Below are 25,149 nucleotides of genomic sequence, written 5' to 3' on the forward strand. Positions count from 1 at the left end.
CCTCCTCTTCTGCTGTTCTCTCTCCTCCTCCTCCCTCTCCTTCTCTCTCCTCTCCGTCTCTACCCTCCTCTTCTCCACTCCTCTCTCCTCTTCCCCCTCCTCTTCTCCTCTCCTCTTCCCCCTCCTCTTCTCTTCTCCTCTCCTCTTCCCCTCTCCTCTTCTCCTCCCCCTCCTCTTTTCCTCTCCTCTCTCCTCTTCCCCCTCCTCTTCCCCCTCTCCTCTCTCCTCTTCCCCCTCCTCTTCTCCACTCCTCTTCCCCCTCCTCTTCTCCACTCCTCCCTCCTCTTCCCCCTCCTCTTCCCCCTCCTCTTCTCCACTCCTCTCTCCTCTTCCCCCTCCTCTTCTCCTCTCTCCTCTTCCCCTCCTCTTCTCCACTCCTCTCTCCTCTTCCCCCTCCTCTTCTCCTCTCCTCTTCCCCCTCCTCTTCTCCTCTCCTCTCTCCTCTTCCCCCTCCTCTCTCCTCTTCACCCTCCTCTTCTCCACTCCTCTCTCCTCTTCCCCCCTCTTCTCTTCTCCTCTCCCCCCCTCCTCTTCTCCTCTCCTCTCTCCTCCTCTCCTCTTCTCCTCTCTCCCCTTTTCCTTTTATCTCCCTCTCTCCCCTCCTCCCTCTCCCCTCCCCACTCACTCTCTCCTTCTCTCCTCACTCACACTGTCCTTTCATCTCTCCTGTCTCTAGGTGGGTAAGATCCGTAAGACTGCGGCACGGCGGAGAGAGCACCACATCCTGTTTATGGTGCTGACCACAGTGGTGTGTTATATACTGTGCTGGATGCCCTATGGCGTGGTGGCCATGATGGCCACATTCGGCCGGCCCGGCATCATCACCCCCGTGGCCGCCGTGGTACCCTCCCTCCTGGCCAAGAGTAGCACCGTCATCAACCCTATCATCTACATCCTCATGAACAAACAGGTGAGGCAGCAGGGGGGTGTTTGTGGAGGGGGGGGTGTAGTGTGTATTGGATGGTGCTTGGTAATGTGTGTGTGTGTTTTGTCGGTAATTTGTCGGTAAGGCCGAGATTCAATCCGATCTCGCATTGTTGAGAATGTGTCTTTTAAAGGCAAGGTTCCTGAATGCATTTACGCTAAACACTGAGATGCCGGCTCAAACGTTGTGTTGTGACAGCACTCCAAGGATGAATCCTGGCCTACGTCTTTATAATTCTAGACTAATCCTTTGTACATGTAAAATGTCTTTATTTACATGGTAAAAAATAACAATGAATTAACAACAATTGAATTGTATACCAACAGTCAACTTAAATACCTTTGTGTAAAAAACCTGTAATGACAAATCAAAAGGAATGTTTTAGTCATAACATTTTTTATCCCAAGGCTGAAAATGAAATGTGCTTTTCAATAACACTTTGGTCATGATGAATCCCACACTCTCTCTCTCCCTCTCCTCTCAGCCTTTGCTCAAAGCCCTCTTGGAAATCTCAGAGGACAACTTACAAGTCGTCCAACTTAAAAACCGTGAAATGTTTCCATTTTAAAGGCAGTGTTGTGGCGCTGTGAATCTCCACCCTACAGAAAAGGATGCGAGAGAGAGATATCAAAAAACATACTGTGGAGGAGGAATCAAGTTAAGCAGTGACCTCCAAAACAAACTCTTTCTCTTTGTTGTCTGGCCATACAGAGATGTCTGGCATGCCAGTCCATACAGAGATGTCTGGCATGCCAGTCCATACAGAGATGTCTGGCATGCCAGTCCATACAGAGATGTCTGGCATGCCAGTCTATACAGAGATGTCTGGCATGCCAGTCCATACAGAGATGTCTGGCATGCCAGTCCATACAGAGATGTCTGGCATGCCAACTCCATACAGAGATGTCTGGCATGCCAACTCCATACAGAGATGTCTGGCATGCCAGTCTATACAGAGATGTCTGGCATGCCAGTCCATACAGTCCATGCCACCAGAGATGTCTGGCATGCCAGTCCATACAGAGATGTCTGGCATGCCAGTCCATACAGATGTCTGGCATGCCAGTCTATACAGATGCCAGTCCAGAGATGTCATGCCAGTCTATACAGAGATGTCTGGCATGCCAGTCCATACAGAGATGTCTGCCAGTCCATACAGGCATGCCAGTCCATACAGAGATGTCTGGCATGCCAGTCTATACAGAGATGTCTGGCATGCCAGTCTATACAGAGATGTCTGGCATGCCAGTCCATACAGAAATGTCTGGCATGCCAACTCCATACAGAGATGTCTGGCATGCCAACTCCATACAGAGATGTCTGGCATGCCAGCTCCATACAGAGATGTCTGGCATGCCAGTCTATACAGAGATGTCTGGCATGCCAGTCCATACAGAAATGTCTGGCATGCCAACTCCATACAGAGATGTTGGTTGTCTTTATCCCCCTAAACACCTGCTAGAAGACAAACATAGCCCCCTTCCACCCAACCACCTACCTGCATCAGCAAGTAAACGTTAAATAAATAAATCATTGGGAACAGTATCAAGATTCCACTACCGTTGCCAAAGGCATTGCATTTGATCAAGGAGTGCTTCTACAGAACATATGAAGATGCTAATGCTGCTCTCGTTTCCAGCTGCATGGAATTTCCCTACGCACACAATATACACAGCACCAGTAGAAAGACATTTTTCCAGCATGGTCTTTTTTTGTGACTTTTTTGGCTCTAAAGACTAAATTACAGTTAAGTACAGTCAATTACAGAACAGTAAAGTACAGTATACATGGACAATTTAAACCTCATAGCCCTGCTCCGGTTAGACTTGCATGCTCTGTCCATTGGAATATAAACAAAGTTATTACAAATGAATTTCATATTTTTTTTGCACCATCACTGTGTCACAATCACAAGCGTAACAGTTACAATTAGTTAGGGTTGCAATGCTACCGGTAATTTACCAAACTTACTGGATCTTTAGTCATTTTGGTAATTAACAGAAAATATGGCAATCGTAACTTTGGTAGTTTATACCATGTAAAAATGTATTCATATATAGCATTCATTTATTATATCTGTGTCCATATCATCCATGAGGTTCTAGTAGATAGACCAGATGGTTCAAGAGAAATTAGCCCAATTAATGAAAAAAAGCATCTAAGCAACAAGGGAATTATCTTCAATTAACTGCAACTCTTCCATTTATTGACTTTTTACACAACTGCCACCAGTTTGACACCAAAACATGAACAAATACGTGTAAAAAACTAAAAAGGAAACTTCATGCTAAAAGCCTCATATTAAAACACCAGTGGTATTCACCAAGTCGATGGTCTATAATTAGGATCATGTTTTACAGCTGTCATCATTTTGAAAAATATCTTATTTTAGATATTTTACATGTGATAAGGCCACACAGAGGGCCAGAGATAATTACAGACACCCATAATTTTCTGAAGTACCCAAATGGGCCACTAGATATCTTGTGAAAGAGTACATAAAATCTTTTTAAGATACCAAATTCTGGTATTTTACTGGAAAACTTCAAAAGATTCCAGTAATGCACCCTCCCCTTGTAACCCTAGTTACAGTTGATGATTTGTAAACATCAATAATAAACAACGCATGGAAATGAATCAGAGATGATACTTCTGATATACTGTGTGTAAGAGACTCTTCCAGACAGCTTCACAACAGCCTTGTTTCACTCAGTTAGATCTCTCAGTGAGAGGTTGGCCCTAGGCGATCATACGACACAGCGGTGTGTCTGGCTCCTCAAAGACAATATTTTCTTTCCATCAGGTGTGATATGTTGCTTGCCTGGGGTGCCGGTGTAACAGTTATTCGGAACCAAGCTTGCGTGCTGAGTAACCTTGCCTGAGACCTGAACTTGCGTTAGCTCCCCGAACTACTGCCAAGGCTTATTTATTTTTATTTAACCTTTATTTCTACAGGGAGTTCCATTGAATACAAAGGACTCTATCCAAGGGAGCCCTGCATTAACACAATTTATAAAAAATGTACAACATCCAATGTAATAAGAACATACAATACTACAAGAAATTCAAAAAATTGCAAAGAGCCATCAGAGTTCCCCTCATACCGACACAGCCTTCACATCACAGATTTAAAACAGCTCTAACTCTAAATGGTATTCCTGTTCGGTCTCTCTTCTATCACCTGAATACAACAACAGTTGCCTCGGTTTATCCCAAGCAGCGTTTGTTTGCCATGTGTAGAACTGAATAAATTCCTTTATGCATCCCTGGTTAAGCATGGTTCCTGGAGCAAGGGCATAGCAACACGATACAGAATAACAAACGCTAACACACATCTCTTATTTGCATTCTGTCACTGACTGCCAATATCAACCCCTTCCATGTTTTCCCTGGCCAGGGAATGGTCACTAGCTGGCCGCTACAGAGAGAACTACAGTGACAAATAGGTTAGATGGACAAGTACATGATCTGTTTGTTTTCATTGGGTCAGCTGGGGATAAAGGTGAGGCTTAGTAGTTGTAAGCGGATTTGTGGTTGGAAACAACTGAGCCTCCATTGTCCATTCCAGCATGGCCAGATATTGATCCTACAGAACAAACTATTAGGCTAGGTCTCTGAGAAATCCCCCATCTCCTTTCCTTTCCTTACATACACACACACACACAAGCTAGCTGAAATGTACTGTAGGCAAGTCTGGCACAGAGTCAGGGTAAATAACAAAGCCATTAAAACACAAAGTGAGTCTGGAGATATTACTGCTTGAAATCCCTGCCACGATAAGAAATGTCCTCCGGCAGCGCACCAGGGCAGGCTGCTGCAAGCTCAGGCAAAATAGTCATTTCAGACCAATATTGGAGTATTGAGTCAAAATGACGACGGTAAAGACATAATGAACGATAGTCTCAAGGTAGAACTAGACTACGCTCTGCTGTATGCCTGGGAGGCAGTCTAGCTACTGAACCCTGCAGACTGAAACCCTCATTCTCTTGACTCCATCAAATGGCACACAGTCAGGGTAGTGCTCGTAGAGAGAAATGCCCAAAGGAGAGGTTTGATTACATTCAAAGAGACAGGTCAATCAGCACAGTAGCTACAGCTGCTTTTAAAGAGACGTCAGAGAGAGGGCATAGGTTCAATTGCCTTTTGGCATGGGGTGGACACTGGACAGTATGGGAGTTTGACTAGAGATCTCTCCTACTCGCAACTAACAGAACACAGGACGGTTTGAGCTATGGGCAGATTAGCAGGCTTCTTTAAATCTCAGCTATTAAACAATGAAATAAGCAACAAAAAGTTCAACAATGACATTGCAGTTAAATGGATGGCATATGTGAATAATCAGTCTGAGGGTGTTTTGAAAGGCAACCCAGTGTTCTTTTGGCCACTAGGCACAGGGTTATAGCTGTTTTGAGAATGTTTTGTGAGTCCCTTCTCTTACCCCCTAGCTCCTTTCCACTAGCCTCTCATCATTTGGTGTACTGGATTAAACCTAAGAATGGGCAACCAATGTTTTTTCCAGGGTTTGGTACCCAACTACCCACCAGACATGCCTTTGAAGTGGCAGCCTGTCATTAGCCAGTCTTAAAGTGCTAAGTGGGGAGTGTGACAATCTGTTTATTGGCAACTGATCCGGTGTAGTCAAGCTTGGGGATTGGACAGGAGAGGAACATAAAGCGCACTAGCAGCAAACAACACTCAAAATCATTGACAACAACAAATAAGAATAGAAAATAACATTTAAGGAATGTCAAATACAGCCAAATGTGACAGTTGTAGATCAAAAACAATGTACCTCCATCTTGGTTAGATAATACTTAGAAGGTGAAGAGGGTTTGGTGTAGTTCCAGTGTGCCTGTATGTACAGGTGTGTGTTGTGTGTGTATTGTCTTTAAGGTACATTTCCAATACAACTTCAGGTGTGTTACATGTTGTCGGGAGTGTGGCTGGTGGACGCAGAGTTTGTACCTTTTCAGAAGTGTGTGTTCGATAAGGACGTGTGTGAGACATTCAGTGCGGACCACTGCTCATTTTCTTAAACATTAATTTACCACCCCATGAGAGCCATAACCCACCATTAAAAAACACAAACACACACCATTAAAAAACTGTGGACTGTCCTTTTAAGAAAGAAGAGCAACCAGAGAAACAACGCTTCACAACAGCAAAAAACATCCAAATATATCAAAAACGTTTCTCTATCTAAAAACACTTTTCTATTGCTACCCTAGACAGCTCTTCTCTCTTCCGGCTCAGCAATGGCAGAGATAGAGGTGGTCATATTGGGCATGTCTTGGGCTTGTTAACCCTCTGAAGAGGGTTGAAAAGTAGCTGATTGAATGTAATCTGATTACAACAACTGGTAACTGTAATCAGTTACGTTACCAGCAAAACTATTATCATCAGATTACAGATACTTTTGAAAAACTAGCTCATTACTTTTTGGATTACTTTTTAATTTAGAAAGGATGTTTGCGAAAAAATACATTATGACACCTTTCTGTTTTCTCAGTGACATTCAATTAAGCATTGAAAAAAAGGGGAAAGGTTAAGTTTGTTCCACCTGAGCGAGTCTGACCACAAGTCAGAGACCACTATGATGACACACCAAATGATGACCACCAATCAAAGACCACTATGATGACACACCAAATGCATTTGATGGATCTTTTTGTCTTCTTCTACGTAATCCAAAAGTAACTGAGAGTAATCAGATTACGTTACGGAGTTTGGGTAATCCAAAAATTACATTACCAATTACAATTTTGGACAGGTAACTAGTAACTGTAGTTGATTACATTTAGAAAGTAACCTACCCAACCCTGCCTCTGAGGAAGGCAAGGTTTTGACCGATGTGGGTTCTGTTGATAAATCCTGATTTATGTAGTTTTACTAGAGTTGTACCCTTCAGTTTGATCCCATCCCACACAGAGGGGCTATGGCTTAGGTTCTCCACTGTTCTACGTGGTTCTACATGGTTGCCTCTGGATTCCCCCTAAGGTCAGAGTCCAGAGGGTTCTTATTGCACCGTTTTCCCTTAGACGCGTGGAGTCATGGTGGTTCCATGTGTGGCTTCCTAGTTCAGAGTTCACAGTTGACGGTGTTGAAGCCGGGGAGGGTGACACGGCCCTTCCTCTTCAGGTCTCTCACAGGGCCTGTGTTGATGCGCTGCACCAGACTCTTCTCATAGAGCAGCGGGTGGTACGCCCCCAGGGTGCATGCAGCGTCGTAGTAGCGCTCGTGGTAGTGGCACAGGTCTGTCTGCCGCAGCGAGGGGATGTACTCGTACACATGGACCTCTTCGCACAGCGCCATCATCAGGAGGATGCCTGTAATTACAACGACAGGGCAGCGCATGAGGGGTTAGATATTCTAGCATACACACAGTTACATATTCCACAAAACACACAATCCATTAAGCGTTCCCCAACATTTTTTTGTTCTTTAGACGAATCGATTGGTAGGAATTTTAAAATGTGCATTTTTACATACATAGACATTAATAAAATCAACTATATATGTATTGAGCTTGTTTGATGCTTTAAGCGCACTGTTAGATGAAATAAGACAAATGACTCAAGAGGGAGCCAAAGATCAAGATAAGCAGAAGAAAAAAACCTAACCAGACTATCCTTCTCCCGCTCCTATTGGCTTTCACAGATTCTGCCTTCACTCTCCTGAAGTTGTCGGTTATAGGCTGAATGAGGAGTCAGCAACCTTTCTCACCTGGAATGCCAATTTATCTTACCATTTCTACCTTCCTGCGTGCCAGTTGTGGCACATTTTTATGGAACAGTTTCATTTAATTTATAATAATGCCTTCGTATCTCAAATTCATTGACATGAAAATGAATGAAAATGATACAAACCTAAAAAGTAACGTATTGCCATTGCCAACTATGTATAAATAGCCAATAAAGCCAACAAATAAAAACATTGCAGACTGCAGATAGAAAATATCCTGATAAAAATAAATATCCTCTAAAATCACATTGGCTACACATGGCCTGTCTGCAACGAACATTGTATCAACTATTAACTTGGGTCTGGCCTAAAGCTGGTGCTAGCTAACTTATATTCTGGGCCCTCAGAGTTTCCTGAGCCAGTGAGCTCGTTACAGACACAGCTGTAGGCTATTTGCGCAAGGGATAAGAGGTCATCAGGGGCCTGTTTTATGATGTTTCCACTGGATCGGAGCATGACATTATTCTCTTTCATGCTGAGTGGTTATTGAAAGGGAGAGAGCTGGAAGGATGTTTCAAATACATTGAGGAACTGTTGTAATTCTCAATGGATGTAAAAACAAACTTTGAGAAGCACCACAGATCATTAGTGGTGGTGTGTTAAGCCAATCAGAAACATCATCAGATCCTCAAATGGACACTAGGTTTACTTCTATGCGTAATCAGGGGCGTGTCCTTACTCGACAGAAGCGCTTCAAACAAAAGACAATGACTAAATTGACAAAGCTTGTAAATGGAATGAAATAAACCAAAACTTGTTTCTCACAAGTGTAGCATAGGTTGTGCACTCTGAAAAACAATGTGTCCCCTCGGACAACAAGAACAGTAAAATACTGGAATAATAATATATTGAATGCATTAACAGAAATGACTGTAACCAAACAAACATTGTAGATTAGAAATTATAGGAATTAAGTCAAAGGTTTGGACACACCTACTCATTCAAGGGGTTTTCTTTATTGTTTTACTATTTTCTACATTGCAGCAGCAGTAACTCTGGGTCGACGGCACTTGAAAATGTTTTCAAAGTTCTTGACATTTTCCGTATTGATTGACCTTCATGTCTTAAAGTAATGATGGACTCTTGTTTTCTTTGCTTATTTGAGCTGTTCTTGCCAAAATATGGACTTGGTCTTTTACCAAATAGGGCTATCTTCTGTATACCACTAATCACTGAGCCAACTGATTAACTCAAACGCATTAAGAAGGAAAGGAATTCCACTTTTAACAAGGTTAATTGAAATGCATTCCAGGTGACTACCTAATGAAGCTGGTTGAGAGAATGCCAAGATTGTGCAAAGCTGTCATCAAGGCAAAGGGTGGATATTTGAAGAATCTCAAATATAAAATCTATTTTGATTTGTTTTAACACTTTTTTGGTTGATACCATATGTGTTATTTCGTAGTTTTGATGTCTTCACTATTATTCTACAATGTAGTAAAAATAAGAACACCTACTTATTCAAGGGGTTTTCTAAAACTTTTGACCGGTAGTGTATATATACATATATATATGTATCATATATATATATATATATATATATATATATATATACATATATATATATATATATATATATATTATATATATATATATACATATATATATATATTATATATATATACAGAGACTAGAGTCTGGATACCCCCAAATCCATCCCCGTTTTCACACTCCGCAGTTGATCATTTTCTCTAAATCTAAATGCAAAGATTCCAGCCAATGTTTTAAGTAGGCAAAACTGTCATTGTCACTTTCACAAGATTTGTAGTAATCTGACATTTTAATTATCATCAAAACCAACGTAATAGCGAAGGAGTGTCTTTGATTTGATGGCCTGCACATTCGAGTTTGGTCCAACGGTCCACACAACCGTTGGACCCAATGAGGTGTTTCTGTGCATGAGCTTAGTCGCCATGACGACTAACGTCACCTACAAGTGTGATCTGGGAATTCTGTTGGAGAAGCAGTTTCTGCCTATCTTCACACTGTACTGTCTTTGATGCTATACTGCTGATGCAGTGAGGTCCGTAGAGGGGCTTTTCCTCTCGACTTGCCTCATTTCCTGTTTAGCTTTGAGACATCAGAGAGAAATGTGACAGGTCAAACTCAGGGAACGGATACATTTGTCCAACCTCTCGAGGGAGACGGAACAAAGGTTACACCAACTCACTCTGCGGGTGACCGTTCCACGACCTATCTTGCTAGTGTGTGTTGTTGCTATAGACACAAAAGGGAGAAGCTCACCAAATAATCAAAGTGCAGATGAAGTGTTATTTGCCAAGAATAGAAGTGACATCATATCAGCACTCTGTTCATACAACCCAGAGAAATTGCATGATACAGGCCTTAGAACCATCAGCTGCCATGGTAACATGGAACAATAGAAACATGGAGCACATAGACAATGATAAAGGATCTCCATGTACGAGTCCTGGTTGGTTCATGCAACCAAAATGAGCAAAACGAGAAGATGGATAATGATGTTTTTTGCTTCTCATTGCTATAGCAACAGCCTTCCCCTCCACCTCTTCCTTCTCACCCCCTTCTGCCATATCTGCCCTACCTGTCCCCCCCTCAAATCTCTCCCTCCCCACTAATATCTCCTCCCTTCCTCAGTTCTACAGGTGTTTCCTGATCCTGTTCCGGTGTGAACGGCGCTCCACGGAGAACGGCCTCTCCTCCATGCCCTCCAAGACCACCGTCATCCAGCTCAACCGGCGTGTCTACAGCAACACGGTGGCGTGCACCGCCCAGGTCTCCACTGGTATCCACAACCATGGCTGCAGCACCCTGGCCACTGAGCGCAACAACCCTCCCGAGGTCACTTCCTGAGCAGGCACGCCGGGATGACCAACGGGGAAGAGTGAATGATGACCGTTGGATGATGATGATACAGTAGCTAGCTAGCTGAGCGGTGTACTGTGCAAACCAATAGACCATCACAACGTGAATGCTCCGAGCCCCATGCATAAATACCCTCGGGGGTCTCTCCTCTGCTCGTGCCCAGCCACTTCGATTTGTTTACTGATCGCTGTGTTTACCTGTGCATGTGTGTGGATGTGGGAGAGAAATTGTCCATGTGTGTGCAAGAGAAAGTAAGTTTATGTGAGTGTATGGGGAGGAGGGTGTAATATAGTGAGCATGTGTCCTGCATGCATAAGAGGAAGTGTGTGTATCTCTGTGTATGTGTGTGCATGTGTGTGTGTATGAATTCTGTGTGTGTGTAGGAATTCTGTGTATGTGTGTATGAAATTTGTGTCTGTGTGTGGCTGTGAATTCTGTGTATGTGTGTGTATGAATTGTGTGTGTGTCAATTCTGTGTGTGTATGTATGAATTCTGTGTGTATGTATGAATTCTATGTACTGTATGTGTGTGAATTATGTGTGTGTGTATGAATTATCTGTGTGTGTATGGATTCTCTGTGTGTGTGTGTATGGACTCTGTGTATGTGTGTGTGTATGAATTATGTGTGTGTGTGTGTGTATGGATTCTCTGTGTGTGTGTGTATGAATTATCTGTGTGTGTATGGATTCTCTGTGTGTGTGTGTATGGACTCTGTGTATGTGTGTGTGTATGAATTATGTGTGTGTGTGTACCATTTGATGTCACTCTGCTCTATTGACAGTCTGCTTGTCTTGCTGTAAATACCATCGCTCAACATACTGGCAAACCACAAAACACACCCACGCCTCGAACACACACACACACACACTCCGAACACACACACACACTCCGACCCCACGCCTCGAACACACACACAGACTCCGACCCCACGCCTCGAACACACACACACACACACTCCGACCCCACGCCTCGAACACACACACACACTCCGACCCCACGCCTCGAACACACAGACACACTCCGACCCCAAGCCTCGAACACACACACACACTCCGACCCCACGCCTCGAACACACACACACACTCCGACCCCACGCCTCGAACACACACACACACTCCGACCCCACGCCTCGAACACACACACACACTCCGACCCCACGCCTCGAACACACACACACACCCGACCCCACGCCTCGAACACACACACACACTCCGACCCCACGCCTCGAACACACACACACTCCGACCCCACGCCTCGAACACACACACACACTCCGACCCCACGCCTCGAACACACACACACACTCCGACCCCACGCCTCGAACACACACACACACTCCGACCCCACGCCTCGAACACACACACACACTCCGACCCCCGCCTCGAACACACACACACACTCCGACCCCACGCCTCGAACACACACACACACTCCGACCCCACGCCTCGAACACACACACACACTCCGACCCCACGCCTCGAACACACACACACACTCCGACCCCACGCCTCGAACACACACACACACTCCGACCCCACATCTCGAACACGCAGACACACTCCGACCCCACGCCTCGAACACACACACACACTCTGACCCCACGCCTCGAACACACACACACACACTCCGACCCCACGCCTCGAACACACACACACACTCCGACCCCACGCCTCGAACACACACACACACTCCGACCCCACGCCTCGAACACACACACACACTCCGACCCCACATCTCGATAACGCAGACACACTCCGACCCCACGCCTCGAACACACACACACACTCCGACCCCACGCCTCGAACACACACACACACACTCCGACCCCACGCCTCGAACACACACACACACTCCGACCCCAAGCCTCGAACACACACACACACTCCGACCCCACGCCTCGAACACACACACACACTCCGACCCCACGCCTCGAACACACACACACACTCCGACCCCACGCCTCGAACACACACACACACTCCGACCCCACGCCTCGAACACACACACACTCCGACCCCACGCCTCGAACACACACACACACTCCGACCCCCGCCTCGAACACACACACACACTCCGACCCCACGCCTCGAACACACACACACTCCGACCCCACGCCTCGAACACACACACACACTCCGACCCCACGCCTCGAACACACACACACACTCCGACCCCACGCCTCGAACACACACACACACTCCGACCCCACATCTCGATAACGCAGACACACTCCGACCCCACGCCTCGAACACACACACACACTCCGACCCCACGCCTCGAACACACACACACACTCCGACCCCACGCCTCGAACACACACACACACACCGACCCCACGCCTTGAACACACACACACACTCCGACCCCACGCATCGAACACACACACACACACTCCGACCCCACGCCTCGAACACACACACACACTCCGACCCCATGCCTCGAACACACTCACACACTCCGACCCCACGCCTCGAACACACACACACACTCCGACCCCACGCCTCGAACACACACACACACACTCCGACCCCACATCTCGATAACGCAGACACACTCCGACCCCAAGCCTCGAACACACACACACCGACCCCACGCCTCAAACACACACACACACTCCGACCCCACATCTCGATAACGCAGACACACTCCGACCCCAAGCCTTGAACACACACACACACTCCGACCCCACGCCTCAAACACACACACACACACACAGTGCGTATCCCACTCCCAGCCTCCGTGCTGTCCGAACTGGGGAAGACTGATGAAAGCGTTTGAGGCTGTGCCTCAAATTGCACCCTATTCCCCAAAAGTAGTGACCACATAAGGCTCTGGAAAGAAGTGGAATAAGATGCAGCCACGAACTAAAGTGCAATAAGCTATGGGATATATTAGGTATGTTATATTGGGATATCCAGTAAAGAGATGGTAAAGGCTACAAAGACTGGAAGTTTATCAAGAGAACAAAGACTACTTTCTACAGGAAATAGATGAGTTCAGCTTAGAAGGATACTGGTGACTGCTACACTGGTGGCTGTGGGTGATCTGGTGACTATGGGTGATCTGGTGGCTGTGGGTGATCTGGGGACTATGGGTGATCTGGTGGCTGTGGGTGATCTGGCAGCTGCGGGAGATCTGGTGGGCGATCTGGTGACTGTGGGTGATCTGGTGACTGTGGGCGATCTGGTGACTGTGGGTGATCTGGTGACTGTGGGTGATCTGGTGACTATGGGCGATCTGGTGACTGTGGGTGTGGGCGATCTGGTGACTGTGGGCGATCTGGTGACTGTGGGCGATCTGGTGACTGTGGGCGATCTGGTGACTGTGGGCGATCTGGTGACTGTGGGTGATCTGGTGACTGTGGGTGATCTGGTGACTGTGGGTGATCTGGTGACTATGGGTGATCTGGTGACTGTGGGTGATCTGGTGACTGTGGGCGATCTGGTGACTGTGGGCGATCTGGTGACTGTGGGCGATCTGGTGACTGTGGGCGATCTGGTGACTGTGGGCGATCTGGTGACTGTGGGCGATCTGGTGACTGTGGGTGATCTGGTGACTGTGGGTGATCTGGTGACTGTGGGTGATCTGGTGACTGTGGGTGATCTGGTGACTGTGGGTGATCTTGTGACTGTGGGTGATCTGGTGACTGTGGGTGATCTGGTGACTGTGGGCGATCTGGTGACTGTGGGTGATCTGGTGACTGTGGGTGATCTGGTGACTGTGGGCGATCTGGTGACTGTGGGCGATCTGGTGACTGTGGGCGATCTGGTGACTGTGGGTGATCTGGTGACTGTGGGTGATCTGGTGACTGTGGGCGATCTGGTGACTGTGGGTGATCTGGTGACTGTGGGTGATCTGGTGACTGTGGGTGATCTGGTGACTATGGGTGATCTTGAACTTTTCTATTGAGGAACTACATGGATTTCAAATACGGGGAACGGGACTTTGCCGGACCTGCCAGCATTTTGATTGGAATTAATGGGGTTTGGGGTGCCCCCATTCTCCACATCTTGTGCCCCCCCCGCCCCCTTCATGCAAACCTGTACAAAGAAAGTGCTGAATTCAGTCTCTCTGTGTTTGTGTGATTTGTTGTTTCACTGGTCTACTGAGCAATCCAAACTGACCAAATGACCTAAACAATATGTAATATCACACTGCAATACACCACCACATCACTGGGGACAATAACATCTTTGAGACATCATTCCCCCCAAATGGGTCTAAACGACTACCGTATAACTAAACAACACCCAAATCCCACCGCAACACAAAATACCGCCCTGTAACAGTAATGCATGCATAATCTATTCAGAAATAACTTGTCTTAAGAGGTCGGGAGAAGGGGAGAAGGGGAGTTACAGCAGAAGACACGTCAACTTCCTGTGGCTATTAAAAATCCACTGGAGTCTGCATTATCTACTCCACAGACACACACACACAGACACACACACACACACACACACACACCATTCAATTTAGACAATCAAGTGTCATTAAACTAACTCAAAGAGAAATATGGAAGGCCAATCAATCAAGTGCTCATAAAGGACCAGCTCCTAGATGACATCCAACAGTCTGTCTTCGGTTTACTCTGGTCAAATACTATGATTTACCTGGTCCAGACGGTTTACTCTGGTCAAATACTATGATTTAGCTGGTCCAAACTGTTTACTCTGGTCAAATACTATGATTTAGCTGGTCCAGACGGTTTACTCTGGTCAAATACTATGATTTAGCTGGTCCACACTGTCTACTCTGGTCAAATACTATGATTTAGCTGGTCCAGACGGTTTACTCTGGTCAAATACTATGATTTAGCTGGTCCAGATGGTTTACTCTGGTCAAATACTATAATTTAGCAGGTTAAGGTGGTGGCTCAGGGAATTAGAACAAACAGGATTCACACACACACACACACACACACACACACACACACACACACACACACACACACACACACACACACACACACACACACACACACACACACACACCTCTACCTATTGTCATAATTGCTGTATCTAGGGCATAGAAAATTGCACATAATGCCAACTCCCCCCCCCCACACACACACACACACACACACACACTTATGTCGTTGGCATGGCGACTGGACCCCGAGGTGACAGGAGGACTGTAATATATAATAATAATTACATTGTTCTGATGATGACATTCGCTAGATTTTAATAGCCCAATGAGTGGTGCTATAGGACGGGTCCTGTATGGCTGTTTTATAATAATAACATGCTTCCAAGCACTCTATTACACAACATAGAGAGGTCGACTGGCCGCATCTCACACTCTCTAACGTTAACATTAGAACCACAGACCCGGCTTTATAGAACCCTTGTGTAAGTGTGTGATTTTGTGTGTGAGCGTAATGTGTGTATGTGCGTGTATGCAATAGTCTCACCTATAAACCCAGAGGAGGGTGGGTTGGGCTGGATGGTCTCCTGGGTGTTGCCCTGGATCACGTCCCAGAGATGCCACACATATTTCGGGTGTAGGACGTAGAAGGGCTGGGTGGGGTGGAGCCTCCGGTGCTCCACGTATGGACTGAACAGGTTATAGTCTGGACTGGCATACCACTGTTTGAGAGCACGAGAGAGAGAGGGGAAAGAGAGGGGAGGGAGAAAGAGAAAGGAAAGAGGTTTGAGAGGGGAGAGAGAGAAGGGGGGGAAGAGAGAGGGAGGGAGAAAGAGAAAGGAAAGAGGTTTGAGAGAGAGAGAGGGGGGGGGGGAGAGAGGGAGGGAGAAAGAAAGGAAAGAGGTTTGAGAGGGGGAGAGAGAGGGGGAAAGAGAGAGGGAGGGAGAAAGAGAAAGGAAAGAGGTTTGAGAGGGGGAGAGAGAGAGAGAGAGAGGGGGAAAGAGAGGGAGGGAGAAAGAGAAAGGAAAGAGGTTTGAGAGAGAGAGAGAGAGAGAGAGGGAGAAAGAGAAAGGAAAGAGGTTTGAGAGAGAGAGAGAGAGAGAGAGAGAGAGAGAGGAGGGTAATAGTTACAGTCTACTCTAGACTGACATGCCTAAGAAAAAAAAGAGACAGACCAACACAGACAGACAGACAGACAGACAGTGAGAGAGGCAGAGACTGACAGACTAACATACAGAGACAGATAGTACTTTTCCTTCTGCAGTCATTTGCAGGTGTGTGTGTGTGTGTGTGTGTTGGAAGTCGGAAGTTTACATACACTTAGGTTGGAGTCATTAAACCTAGTTTTTCCAACCACTCCATAAATTTAGAGGTAAAAAAACTACGGTTTTGAGTTATTAAAACTCGTTTTTCAACCACTCCACAAATTTCTTGTTAACAAACTATAGTTTTGGCAGGTCGGTTAGGACATCTACTTTGTGCATGACACAAGTCATTTTTCCAACAATTGTTTACAGACAGATTATTTCACTTATAATTCACTGTATCACAATTCCAGTGGGTCAGAAGTTTAAATACACTAAGTTGACTGTGCCTTTAAAAACAGCTTGGAAAATTCCAGAAAAGGATGTCATGGCTTTAGAAGCTTCTGATTAGAGGTCGACCGATTAATCGGAATGGACGATTAATTAGGGCTGATTTCAAGTTTTCATAACAATCGGAAATCGGTATTTATGAGCACCGATTTTGCCGATTAATTTTAAAAAACAAACATTTTTTAATACCTTTATTTAACTAGGCAAGTCAGTTAAGAACACATTCTTATTTCCAATGATGGCCTAGGAACGGTGGGTTAACTTTATATGGCTGCAGGGGCAGTATTGAGTAGCTTGGATGAAAAGGTGCCCATATCAAACAGCATGCTCCTCAGTCATAGCTGCTAATATTTGCATATTATTATTAGTATTGGATAGAAAACACTGAAGTTTATAAAACTGTTTGAATTATGTCTGTGAGTATAACAGAACTCATATAGCAGGCAAAAACCTGAGAAATTCCACTTCCTGGTTTTTTTTTCTGGAGGTGGCAGATTTTCAACCAAGGTCTCATTGAAATTACAGCAAGATATGGATGAGTTTTCACTTCCTACGCCTTCCACTAGATGTCAGCAGTCAATAGAACTTTGTCTGATGACTCTAATGTGAAGGGGGGTCGATTGACACAAGAAATAGTCACCACAGCCATGAGTGGACCATGCTTTCACCAGGTGCATTCACAGGGGAAGGACCTGCGTTCCAACGCTCATCTGAAGTCATTCTAATTCTCCGGTTGGAACGTTATTCAAGATATATGTAAACAACATTCTGAAGTCACAAAGCGTGTCCACTATAACGTGACAAAAATTTGACATTTTGTCACGTTATAGTGGACGCGCTTTGTGACTTTGGTATTGTTTACCAAACGCGCTAACCAAAGTAGCTAATTGGACATAAATAACGGACATTTTCGAACAAATCAAGCATTTATTGTGGACCTGGGATTCCTAGGACTGCATTCTGATGAAGTTCATCAAAGGTAGGGAAACATTTATCATGTATTTTCTGGTTTCTGTTGACTCCAACATGACGGCTAATTTGGCTACTGTTCTGAGCTCCGTCTCAGATTATTGCATGGGTTGCTTTTTCCGTAAAACTTTTTCAAAATCTGCATTAAGGAGTGGTATATCTATAAGTCCATGTATATAACTTGTATTATCATCTACATTTATGATGAGTATTTCTGTAGAAACGATGTGGCTATACAAAATCACTTGATGTTTTTGGAACTAGTGAATCTAATGCGCCAATGTAAACTCAGATTTTTTTTATATGAACTTTATCAAACAAAACATGCATGTATTGTGTAACATGAAGTCCTATGAGTGTCATCTGATGAAGATAATTCAAGGATAGTGATTAATTTTATCTTTATTTCTGTTTTTTGTGAATGCTATATTTTGCTGGAAAATGGCTGTGCTTATTGTGGTTTGGTGGAGACCTAACCTAATCGTTTGTAGGGTGGCAGGGTAGCCTAGTGGCGGCAGGGTAGCCCAAGCTGACAAGGTACAAATCTGTCGTTCTGCCCCTGAACAGGCAGTTAACCCACTGTTCCTAGGCCGTCATTGAAAATAAGAATTTGTTCTTTAACTGACTTGCCTAGTTAAATAAAAGGTAAAATAAATTTAAAAGTAGTGCTTTCGCTGAAAAGCCTATTTGAAATCGGACACTTTGGTGGGATTAACAACGAGAATAGCTTTAAAATTATATGTATGTTTTAGGAATTGTAATTATGAGATTTCTGGGGTTTGAATTTGGCGCCCTCTATTTTCACTGGTAGTTGTCATATCGATCCCGATATCGAGATTGCAGCCATAACAGGTTAACTGCCTTGTTCAGGGGCAGAACGACAGATTTTCACCTTGTCAGCTCGGGGGATCCAATCTTGCAAACTTACAGTTAAATAGTCCAATGCTCTATCCACCTGCCTCTCATTGCACTCCACGAGGAGCCTGCCTGTTACGCGAATGCAGTAGAAGCCAAGGTAAGTTGCTAGCTAGCATTAAAGTTATACTATAAAAAACAATCAATCAATCATAATCACTAGTTATAACTACACATGGTTGATGATATTACTAGTTTATCTAGCATGTCAATAATGCATATAATCAATGCAACGCTGGGGGATGATTTAACAAAAGCGCATTTGCGAAAAAAGCACAATCGTTGGGACGACTGTACCTAACCATAAACACCAATGCCTTTCTTAAAATCAATACACAAAAGTATATATTTTTAAACATGCATATTTAGCTAAAAGAAATCCAGGTTAGCAGGCAATATTAACCAGGGGAAATTGTGTCACTTCTCTTGCGTTCATTGCACGCAGAGTCAGGGTATATGTAACAGTTTGGGCAGCCTGGCTCATTGTGAACTAATTTGCCAGAATTTTACATAATTATGACATAACATTGAAGGTTGTGCAATGTAACAAGAATATTTAGACTTAGCGATGTCACCCGATAAAATACCGAACGGGTCCTTATTTCACTGAAATAATAAACGTTTTGTTTTCAAGATGATAGTTTCCAGATTCGACCATATTAATGACCAAAGGCTCGTATTTCTGTATGTTATTATGTTATAATTAAGTCTATGATTTGATAGAGCAGTCTGACTGAGTGATGGTAAGCAGCAGCAGGATCGTAAGCATTCATTCAAACAGCACTTTTGTGCGTTTTGCCAGCAGCTCTTCGCAAGCACAGCGCTGTTTTGACATCAAGCCTATCAGTCTAATGGCTGGTGTAACCGATGTGAAATGGCTAGCTAGTTAGCTGGGTGTGTGTGTTTTTTAAATTTTAATCGGCATCGGCTTTTTTGGTCCTCCAATAATCGGTATCGGAGTTGAAAAATCACAATCGGTCGACCTCTACTTCTGATAGGCTAATTGACATCATTTGAGTCAATTGGAGGTGTACCTGTGGATGTATGTCAAGGCCTAACTTCAAACTCAGTGCCTCTTTGCTAGACATGAGAAAATCAGAAGAAATCAGCCAAGACCTCAGGAAAAAATTGGGGACATCCACAAGTCTGGTTCATCCTTGGGAGCAGTTTCAAAATGCCTGAAGGTACTACGGTCATCTGTACAAACAATTGTATGCAAGTATAAACACCATGGGACCACGCAGCCGTCATACCGCTCAGGAAGGAGACGCGTTCTCTCTCCTAGAGATGAACGTACTTTGCTGCAAAAAGTGCAAATCAATCCCAGAACAACAGCAAATGACTTTGTGAAGATGCTGGAGGAAACAAGTACAAAAGTATCTATATCCACAGTAAAACGAGTCCTATATCGACATAACCTGAAAGGCCGCTCAGCAAGGAAGAAGCCACTGCTCCAAAACCTCCATATAAAGCCAGACTACAGTTTGCAACTGCACATTGGGACAAAGATCTTACTTTTTGGAGAAATGTCCCCTGCTCTGATGAAACAAAAATATAAATGTTTGGCCATAATGACCATCGTTATGTTTGGAGGAAAAAGGGGGAGGCTTGCAAGCTGAAGAACACCATCCCAACCTTGAAGCACGGGGGTGGCAACATCATGTTGTGGGGATGCTTTGCTGCAGTAGGGACTGCTGCACTTCACAAAATAGAAGGCATCATGAGGCAGGAAAATTATGTGGACATATTAAAGCAACATCTTAAGACATCAGTCAGGAAGTTAAAGGAAGCTAACCAGCTAACTAGCTACAAGCTATTTAGTCATTGTTAACTTTTTTTTCAACCTGGATAACACTCGCCAGTCCAGCTTCCCTGCCCCATCCACCGCTGCCCCCTGGACACTGATCTCTTGGCTACATAGCTGATGTACTCTGGACTGTCCATTAATCACGGTACTCCATTCTGCTTGTTTATGTTTTATCTGTCGGCCCCGTTGCCTAGTCAACGCCATTTTACCTGCTGTTGTTGTGCTAGCTGATTAGCTGTTGTCTCAACCTACTGTTTAAGCTAGCTTTCCCAATTCAACACCTGTGATTACTGTATGCCTCGCTGTATGTCTCTCTCAAATGTCAATATGCCTTGTATACTGTTGCTCAGGTTAGTTATCATTGTTCTAGTTCACAATGGAGCCCCTAGTTCTACTCTTCATACCCCTGATAACTCCTTTGTCCCACCTCCCACACATGCGGTGACCTCACCCATTACAACCAGCATGTCCAGAGACACAACCTCTCTCATCATCACCCAGTGCCTGGGCTTACCCCCGCTGTACCCGCACCCCACCATACCCCTGTCTGCGCATTATGCCCTGAATATATTCTACCATGCCCAGAAACCTGCTCCTCTTATTCTCTGTCCCCAATGCTCTAGGCGACCAGTTTTGATAGCCTTTAGCCGCACCCTCATACTACTCCTTCTCTGTTCCGCGGGTGATGTGGAGGTAAACCCAGGCCCTGCATGTCCCCAGGCACCCTCATTTGTTGACATCTGTGATCGAAAAAGCCTTGGTTTCATGCATGTCAACATCAGAAGCCTCCTCCCTAAGTTTGTTTTACTCACTGCTCTAGCACACTCTGCTAACCCTGATGTCCTTGCTGTGTCTGAATCCTGGCTCAGGAAGGCCACCAAAAATTCAGAGATTTCCATACCCAACTATAACATCTTCCGTCAAGATAGAACTGCTAAAGGGGGAGGAGTTGCAGTCTACTGCAGAGATAGCCTGCAAAGTAATGTCATACTTTCCAGGTCCATACCCAAACAGTTCGAACTACTAATTTAGAAAATTACTCTCTCCAGAAATAAGTCTCTCACTGTTGCCGCCTGCTACCGACCCCCCTCAGCTCCCAGCTGTGCCCTGGACACCATTTGTGAATTGATCGCCCCCATCTAGCCTCAGAGTTTGTTCTGTTAGGTGACCTAAACTGGGATATGCTTAACACCCCGCCAGTCCTACAATCTAAGCTAGATGCCCTCAATCTCACACAAATCATCAAGGAACCCACCAGGTACAACCCTAACTCTGTAAACAAGGGCACCCTCATAGACGTCATCCTGACCAACTGGCCCTCCAAATACACCTCCGCTGTCTTCAACCAGGATCTCAGCGATCACTGCCTCATTGCCTGTATCCGCTACGGAGCCGCAGTCAAACGACCACCCCTCATCACTGTCAAGCGCTCCCTAAAACACTTCTGTGAGCAGGCCTTTCTAATCGACCTGGCCCGGGTATCCTGGAAGGACATTGACCTCATCCCGTCAGTTGAGGATGCCTGGTCATTCTTTAAAAGTAACTTCCTTACCATTTTAGATAAGCATGCTCCGTTCAAAAAATGCAGAACTAAGAACAGATACAGTCCTTGGTTCACCCCAGACCTGACTGCCCTCGACCAGCACAAAAACATCCTGTGGCGGACTGCAATAGCATCGAATAGTCCCGGGGATATGCAACTGTTCAGGGAAGTCCGGAACCAATACACGCAGTCAGTCAGGAAAGCTAAGGCCAGCTTCTTCAGGCAGAAGTTTGCATCCTGTAGCTCCAACTCCAAAAAGTTCTGGGACACTGTGAAGTCCATGGAGAACAAGAGCACCTCCTCCCAGCTGCCCACTGCACTGAGGCTAGGTAACACGGTCACCACCGATAAATCCATGATTATCGAAAACTTCAATAAGCATTTCTCAACGGCTGGCCATGCCTTCCGCCTGGCTACTCCAACCTCGGCCAACAGCTCTGCCCCCCCACAGCTCCTCGCCCAAGCCTCTCCAGGTTCTCCTTTACCCAAATCCAGATAGCAGATGTTCTGAAAGAGCTGCAAAACCTGGACCCGTACAAATCAGCTGGGCTTGACAATCTGGACCCCCTATTTCTGAAACTTTCCGCCGCCATTGTCGCAACCCCTATTACCAGCCTGTTCAACCTCTCTTTCATATCGTCTGAGATCCCCAAGGATTGAAAGCTGCCGCAGTCATCCCCCTCTTCAAAGGGGAGACACCCTGGACCCAAACTGTTACAGACCTATATCCATCCTGCCCTGCCTATCTAAGGTCTTCGAAAGCCAAGTCAACAAACAGGTCACTGACCATCTCGAATCCCACCATACCTTCTCCGCTGTGCAATCTGGTTTCCGAGCCGGTCACGGGTGCACCTCAGCAACACTCAAGGTACTAAACGATATCATAACCGCCATCGATAAAAGACAGTACTGTGCAGCCGTCTTCATTGACCTTGCCAAGGCTTTCGACTCTGTCAATCACCATATTCTTATCGGCAGACTCAGTAGCCTCGGTTTTTCGGATGACTGCCTTGCCTGGTTCACCAATTACTTTGCAGACAGAGTTCAGTGTGTCAAATCGGAGGGCATGCTGTCCGGTCCTCTGGCAGTCTCTATGGGGGTGCCACAGGGTTCAATTCTTGGGCCGACTCTTTTCTCTGTATATATCAATGATGTTGCTCTTGCTGCGGGCGATTCCCTGATCCACCTCTACGCAGACGACACCATTCTATATACTTTCGGCCCGTCATTGGACACTGTGCTATCTAACCTCCAAACAAGCTTCAATGCCATACAACACTCCTTCCGTGGCCTCCAACTGCTCTTAAACGCTAGTAAAACCAAATGCATGCTTTTCAACCGATCGCTGCCTGCACCCGCATGCCCGACTAGCATCACCACCCTGGATGGTTCCGACCTTGAATATGTGGACATCTATAAGTACCTAGGTGTCTGGCTAGACTGCAAACTCTCCTTCCAGACTCATATCAAACATCTCCAATCGAAAATCAAATCAAGAGTCGGCTTTCTATTCCGCAACAAAGCCTCCTTCACTCACGCCGCCAAGCTTACCCTAGTAAAACTGACTATCCTTCCGATCCTCAACTTCGGCGATGTCATCTACAAAATGGCTTCCAACACTCTACTCAGCAAACTGGATGCAGTCTATCACAGTGCCATCCGTTTTGTCACTAAAGCACCTTATACCACCCACCACTGCGACCTGTATGCTCTGGTCGGCTGGCCCTCGTTACATATTCGTCGCCAGACCCACTGGCTCCAGGTCATCTACAAGTCCATGCTAGGTAAAGCTCCGCCTTATCTCAGTTCACTGGTCACGATGGCAACACCCATCCGTAGCACGCGCTCCAGCAGGTGTATCTCACTGATCATCCCTAAAGCCAACACCTCATTTGGCCGCCTTTCGTTCCAGTACTCTGCTGCCTGTGACTGGAACGAATTGCAAAAATCGCTGAAGTTGGAGACTTTTATCTCCCTCACCAACTTCAAACATCAGCTATCTGAGCAGCTAACCGATCGCTGCTGCTGTACATAGTCTATTGGTAAATAGCCCACCCATTTTCACCTACCTCATCCCCATACTGTTTTTATTTATTTACTTGCTCTTTTGCACACCAATATCTCTACCTGTACATGACCATCTGATCATTTATCACTCCAGTGTTAATCTGCAAAATTGTAATTATTCGCCTACCTCCTCATGCCTTTTGCACACATTGTATATAGACTCCCCCCTTTGTTTTCTACTGTGTTATTGACTTGTTAATTGTTTATTCCATGTGTAACTCTGTGTTGTCTGCTCACACTGCTATGCTTTATCTTGGCCAGGTCGCAGTTGCAAATGAGAACTTGTTCTCAACTGGCCTACCTGGTTAAATAAAGGTGAAATAAAAAAATAAAATAAAAAAGCTTGGTCGCAAATGGGTCTTCCAAATGGACAATGACCGCAAGCATACTTCCAAAGTTGTGGCAAAATGGCTTATGGATAACAAAATCAAGGTATTGGAGTGGCCATCACAAAGCCTTGACCTCAATTCTATAGAAAATGTGTGGGCAGAACTGAAAAAGCCTGTGCGAGCAAGGAGGCCTACAAACCTGACTCAGTTACATCAGCTCTGTCAAGAGGAATGGGCCAAAAGTCACCCAACTTATTGTGGGAAGCTTGTGGAAGGCTACACAAAACGTTTGGCCCAAGTCAAACAATTTAAAGGCAATGCTACCAAATACTAATTGAGTGTATGTAAACCTCTGACCCACTGGCAATGTAATGAATGAAATAAAAGCTGAAATAAATCATTCTCTCTACTATTATTCTGACATTTCACATTCTTAAAATAAAGTGGTGATCCTAACTGATCTAAGACAGGGCATTTTTACTCAGATTAAATGTCAGGAATTGTGAAAACTGAGTTTAAATGTATTTGGCTAAGGTGTATGTAC

General features: G+C 45.3%; 2 protein-coding genes across 2 annotated transcripts in view; one reads left to right on the forward strand and one right to left on the reverse strand.

Annotated features, from left to right (window-relative positions):
* Positions 1 to 10,944, forward strand: part of tmtops2b (teleost multiple tissue opsin 2b) — a 51,755-nt gene extending 40,811 nt beyond the window's left edge. Inside the window, exons 3-4 of the mRNA XM_042319891.1 lie at positions 677 to 910; positions 10,283 to 10,944. Of these exons, the coding sequence (XP_042175825.1) occupies positions 677 to 910; positions 10,283 to 10,498 (450 nt within the window). The 3' untranslated portion in view covers positions 10,499 to 10,944. The remainder of the gene's footprint in view (positions 1 to 676; positions 911 to 10,282) is intronic.
* st6gal2a (ST6 beta-galactosamide alpha-2,6-sialyltranferase 2a) overlaps positions 6,635 to 25,149 on the reverse strand; it is a 72,595-nt gene continuing 54,080 nt past the window's right edge. The window contains exons 5-6 of the mRNA XM_024410210.2: positions 15,928 to 16,102; positions 6,635 to 7,251 (exon numbers count right to left, since the gene is read on the reverse strand). Of these exons, the coding sequence (XP_024265978.2) occupies positions 7,004 to 7,251; positions 15,928 to 16,102 (423 nt within the window). The 3' untranslated portion in view covers positions 6,635 to 7,003. The remainder of the gene's footprint in view (positions 7,252 to 15,927; positions 16,103 to 25,149) is intronic.

Source organism: Oncorhynchus tshawytscha, linkage group LG03 (genome assembly GCF_018296145.1).
Source record: "Oncorhynchus tshawytscha isolate Ot180627B linkage group LG03, Otsh_v2.0, whole genome shotgun sequence".
Classification (NCBI taxonomy): Eukaryota; Metazoa; Chordata; class Actinopteri; order Salmoniformes; family Salmonidae; genus Oncorhynchus; species Oncorhynchus tshawytscha.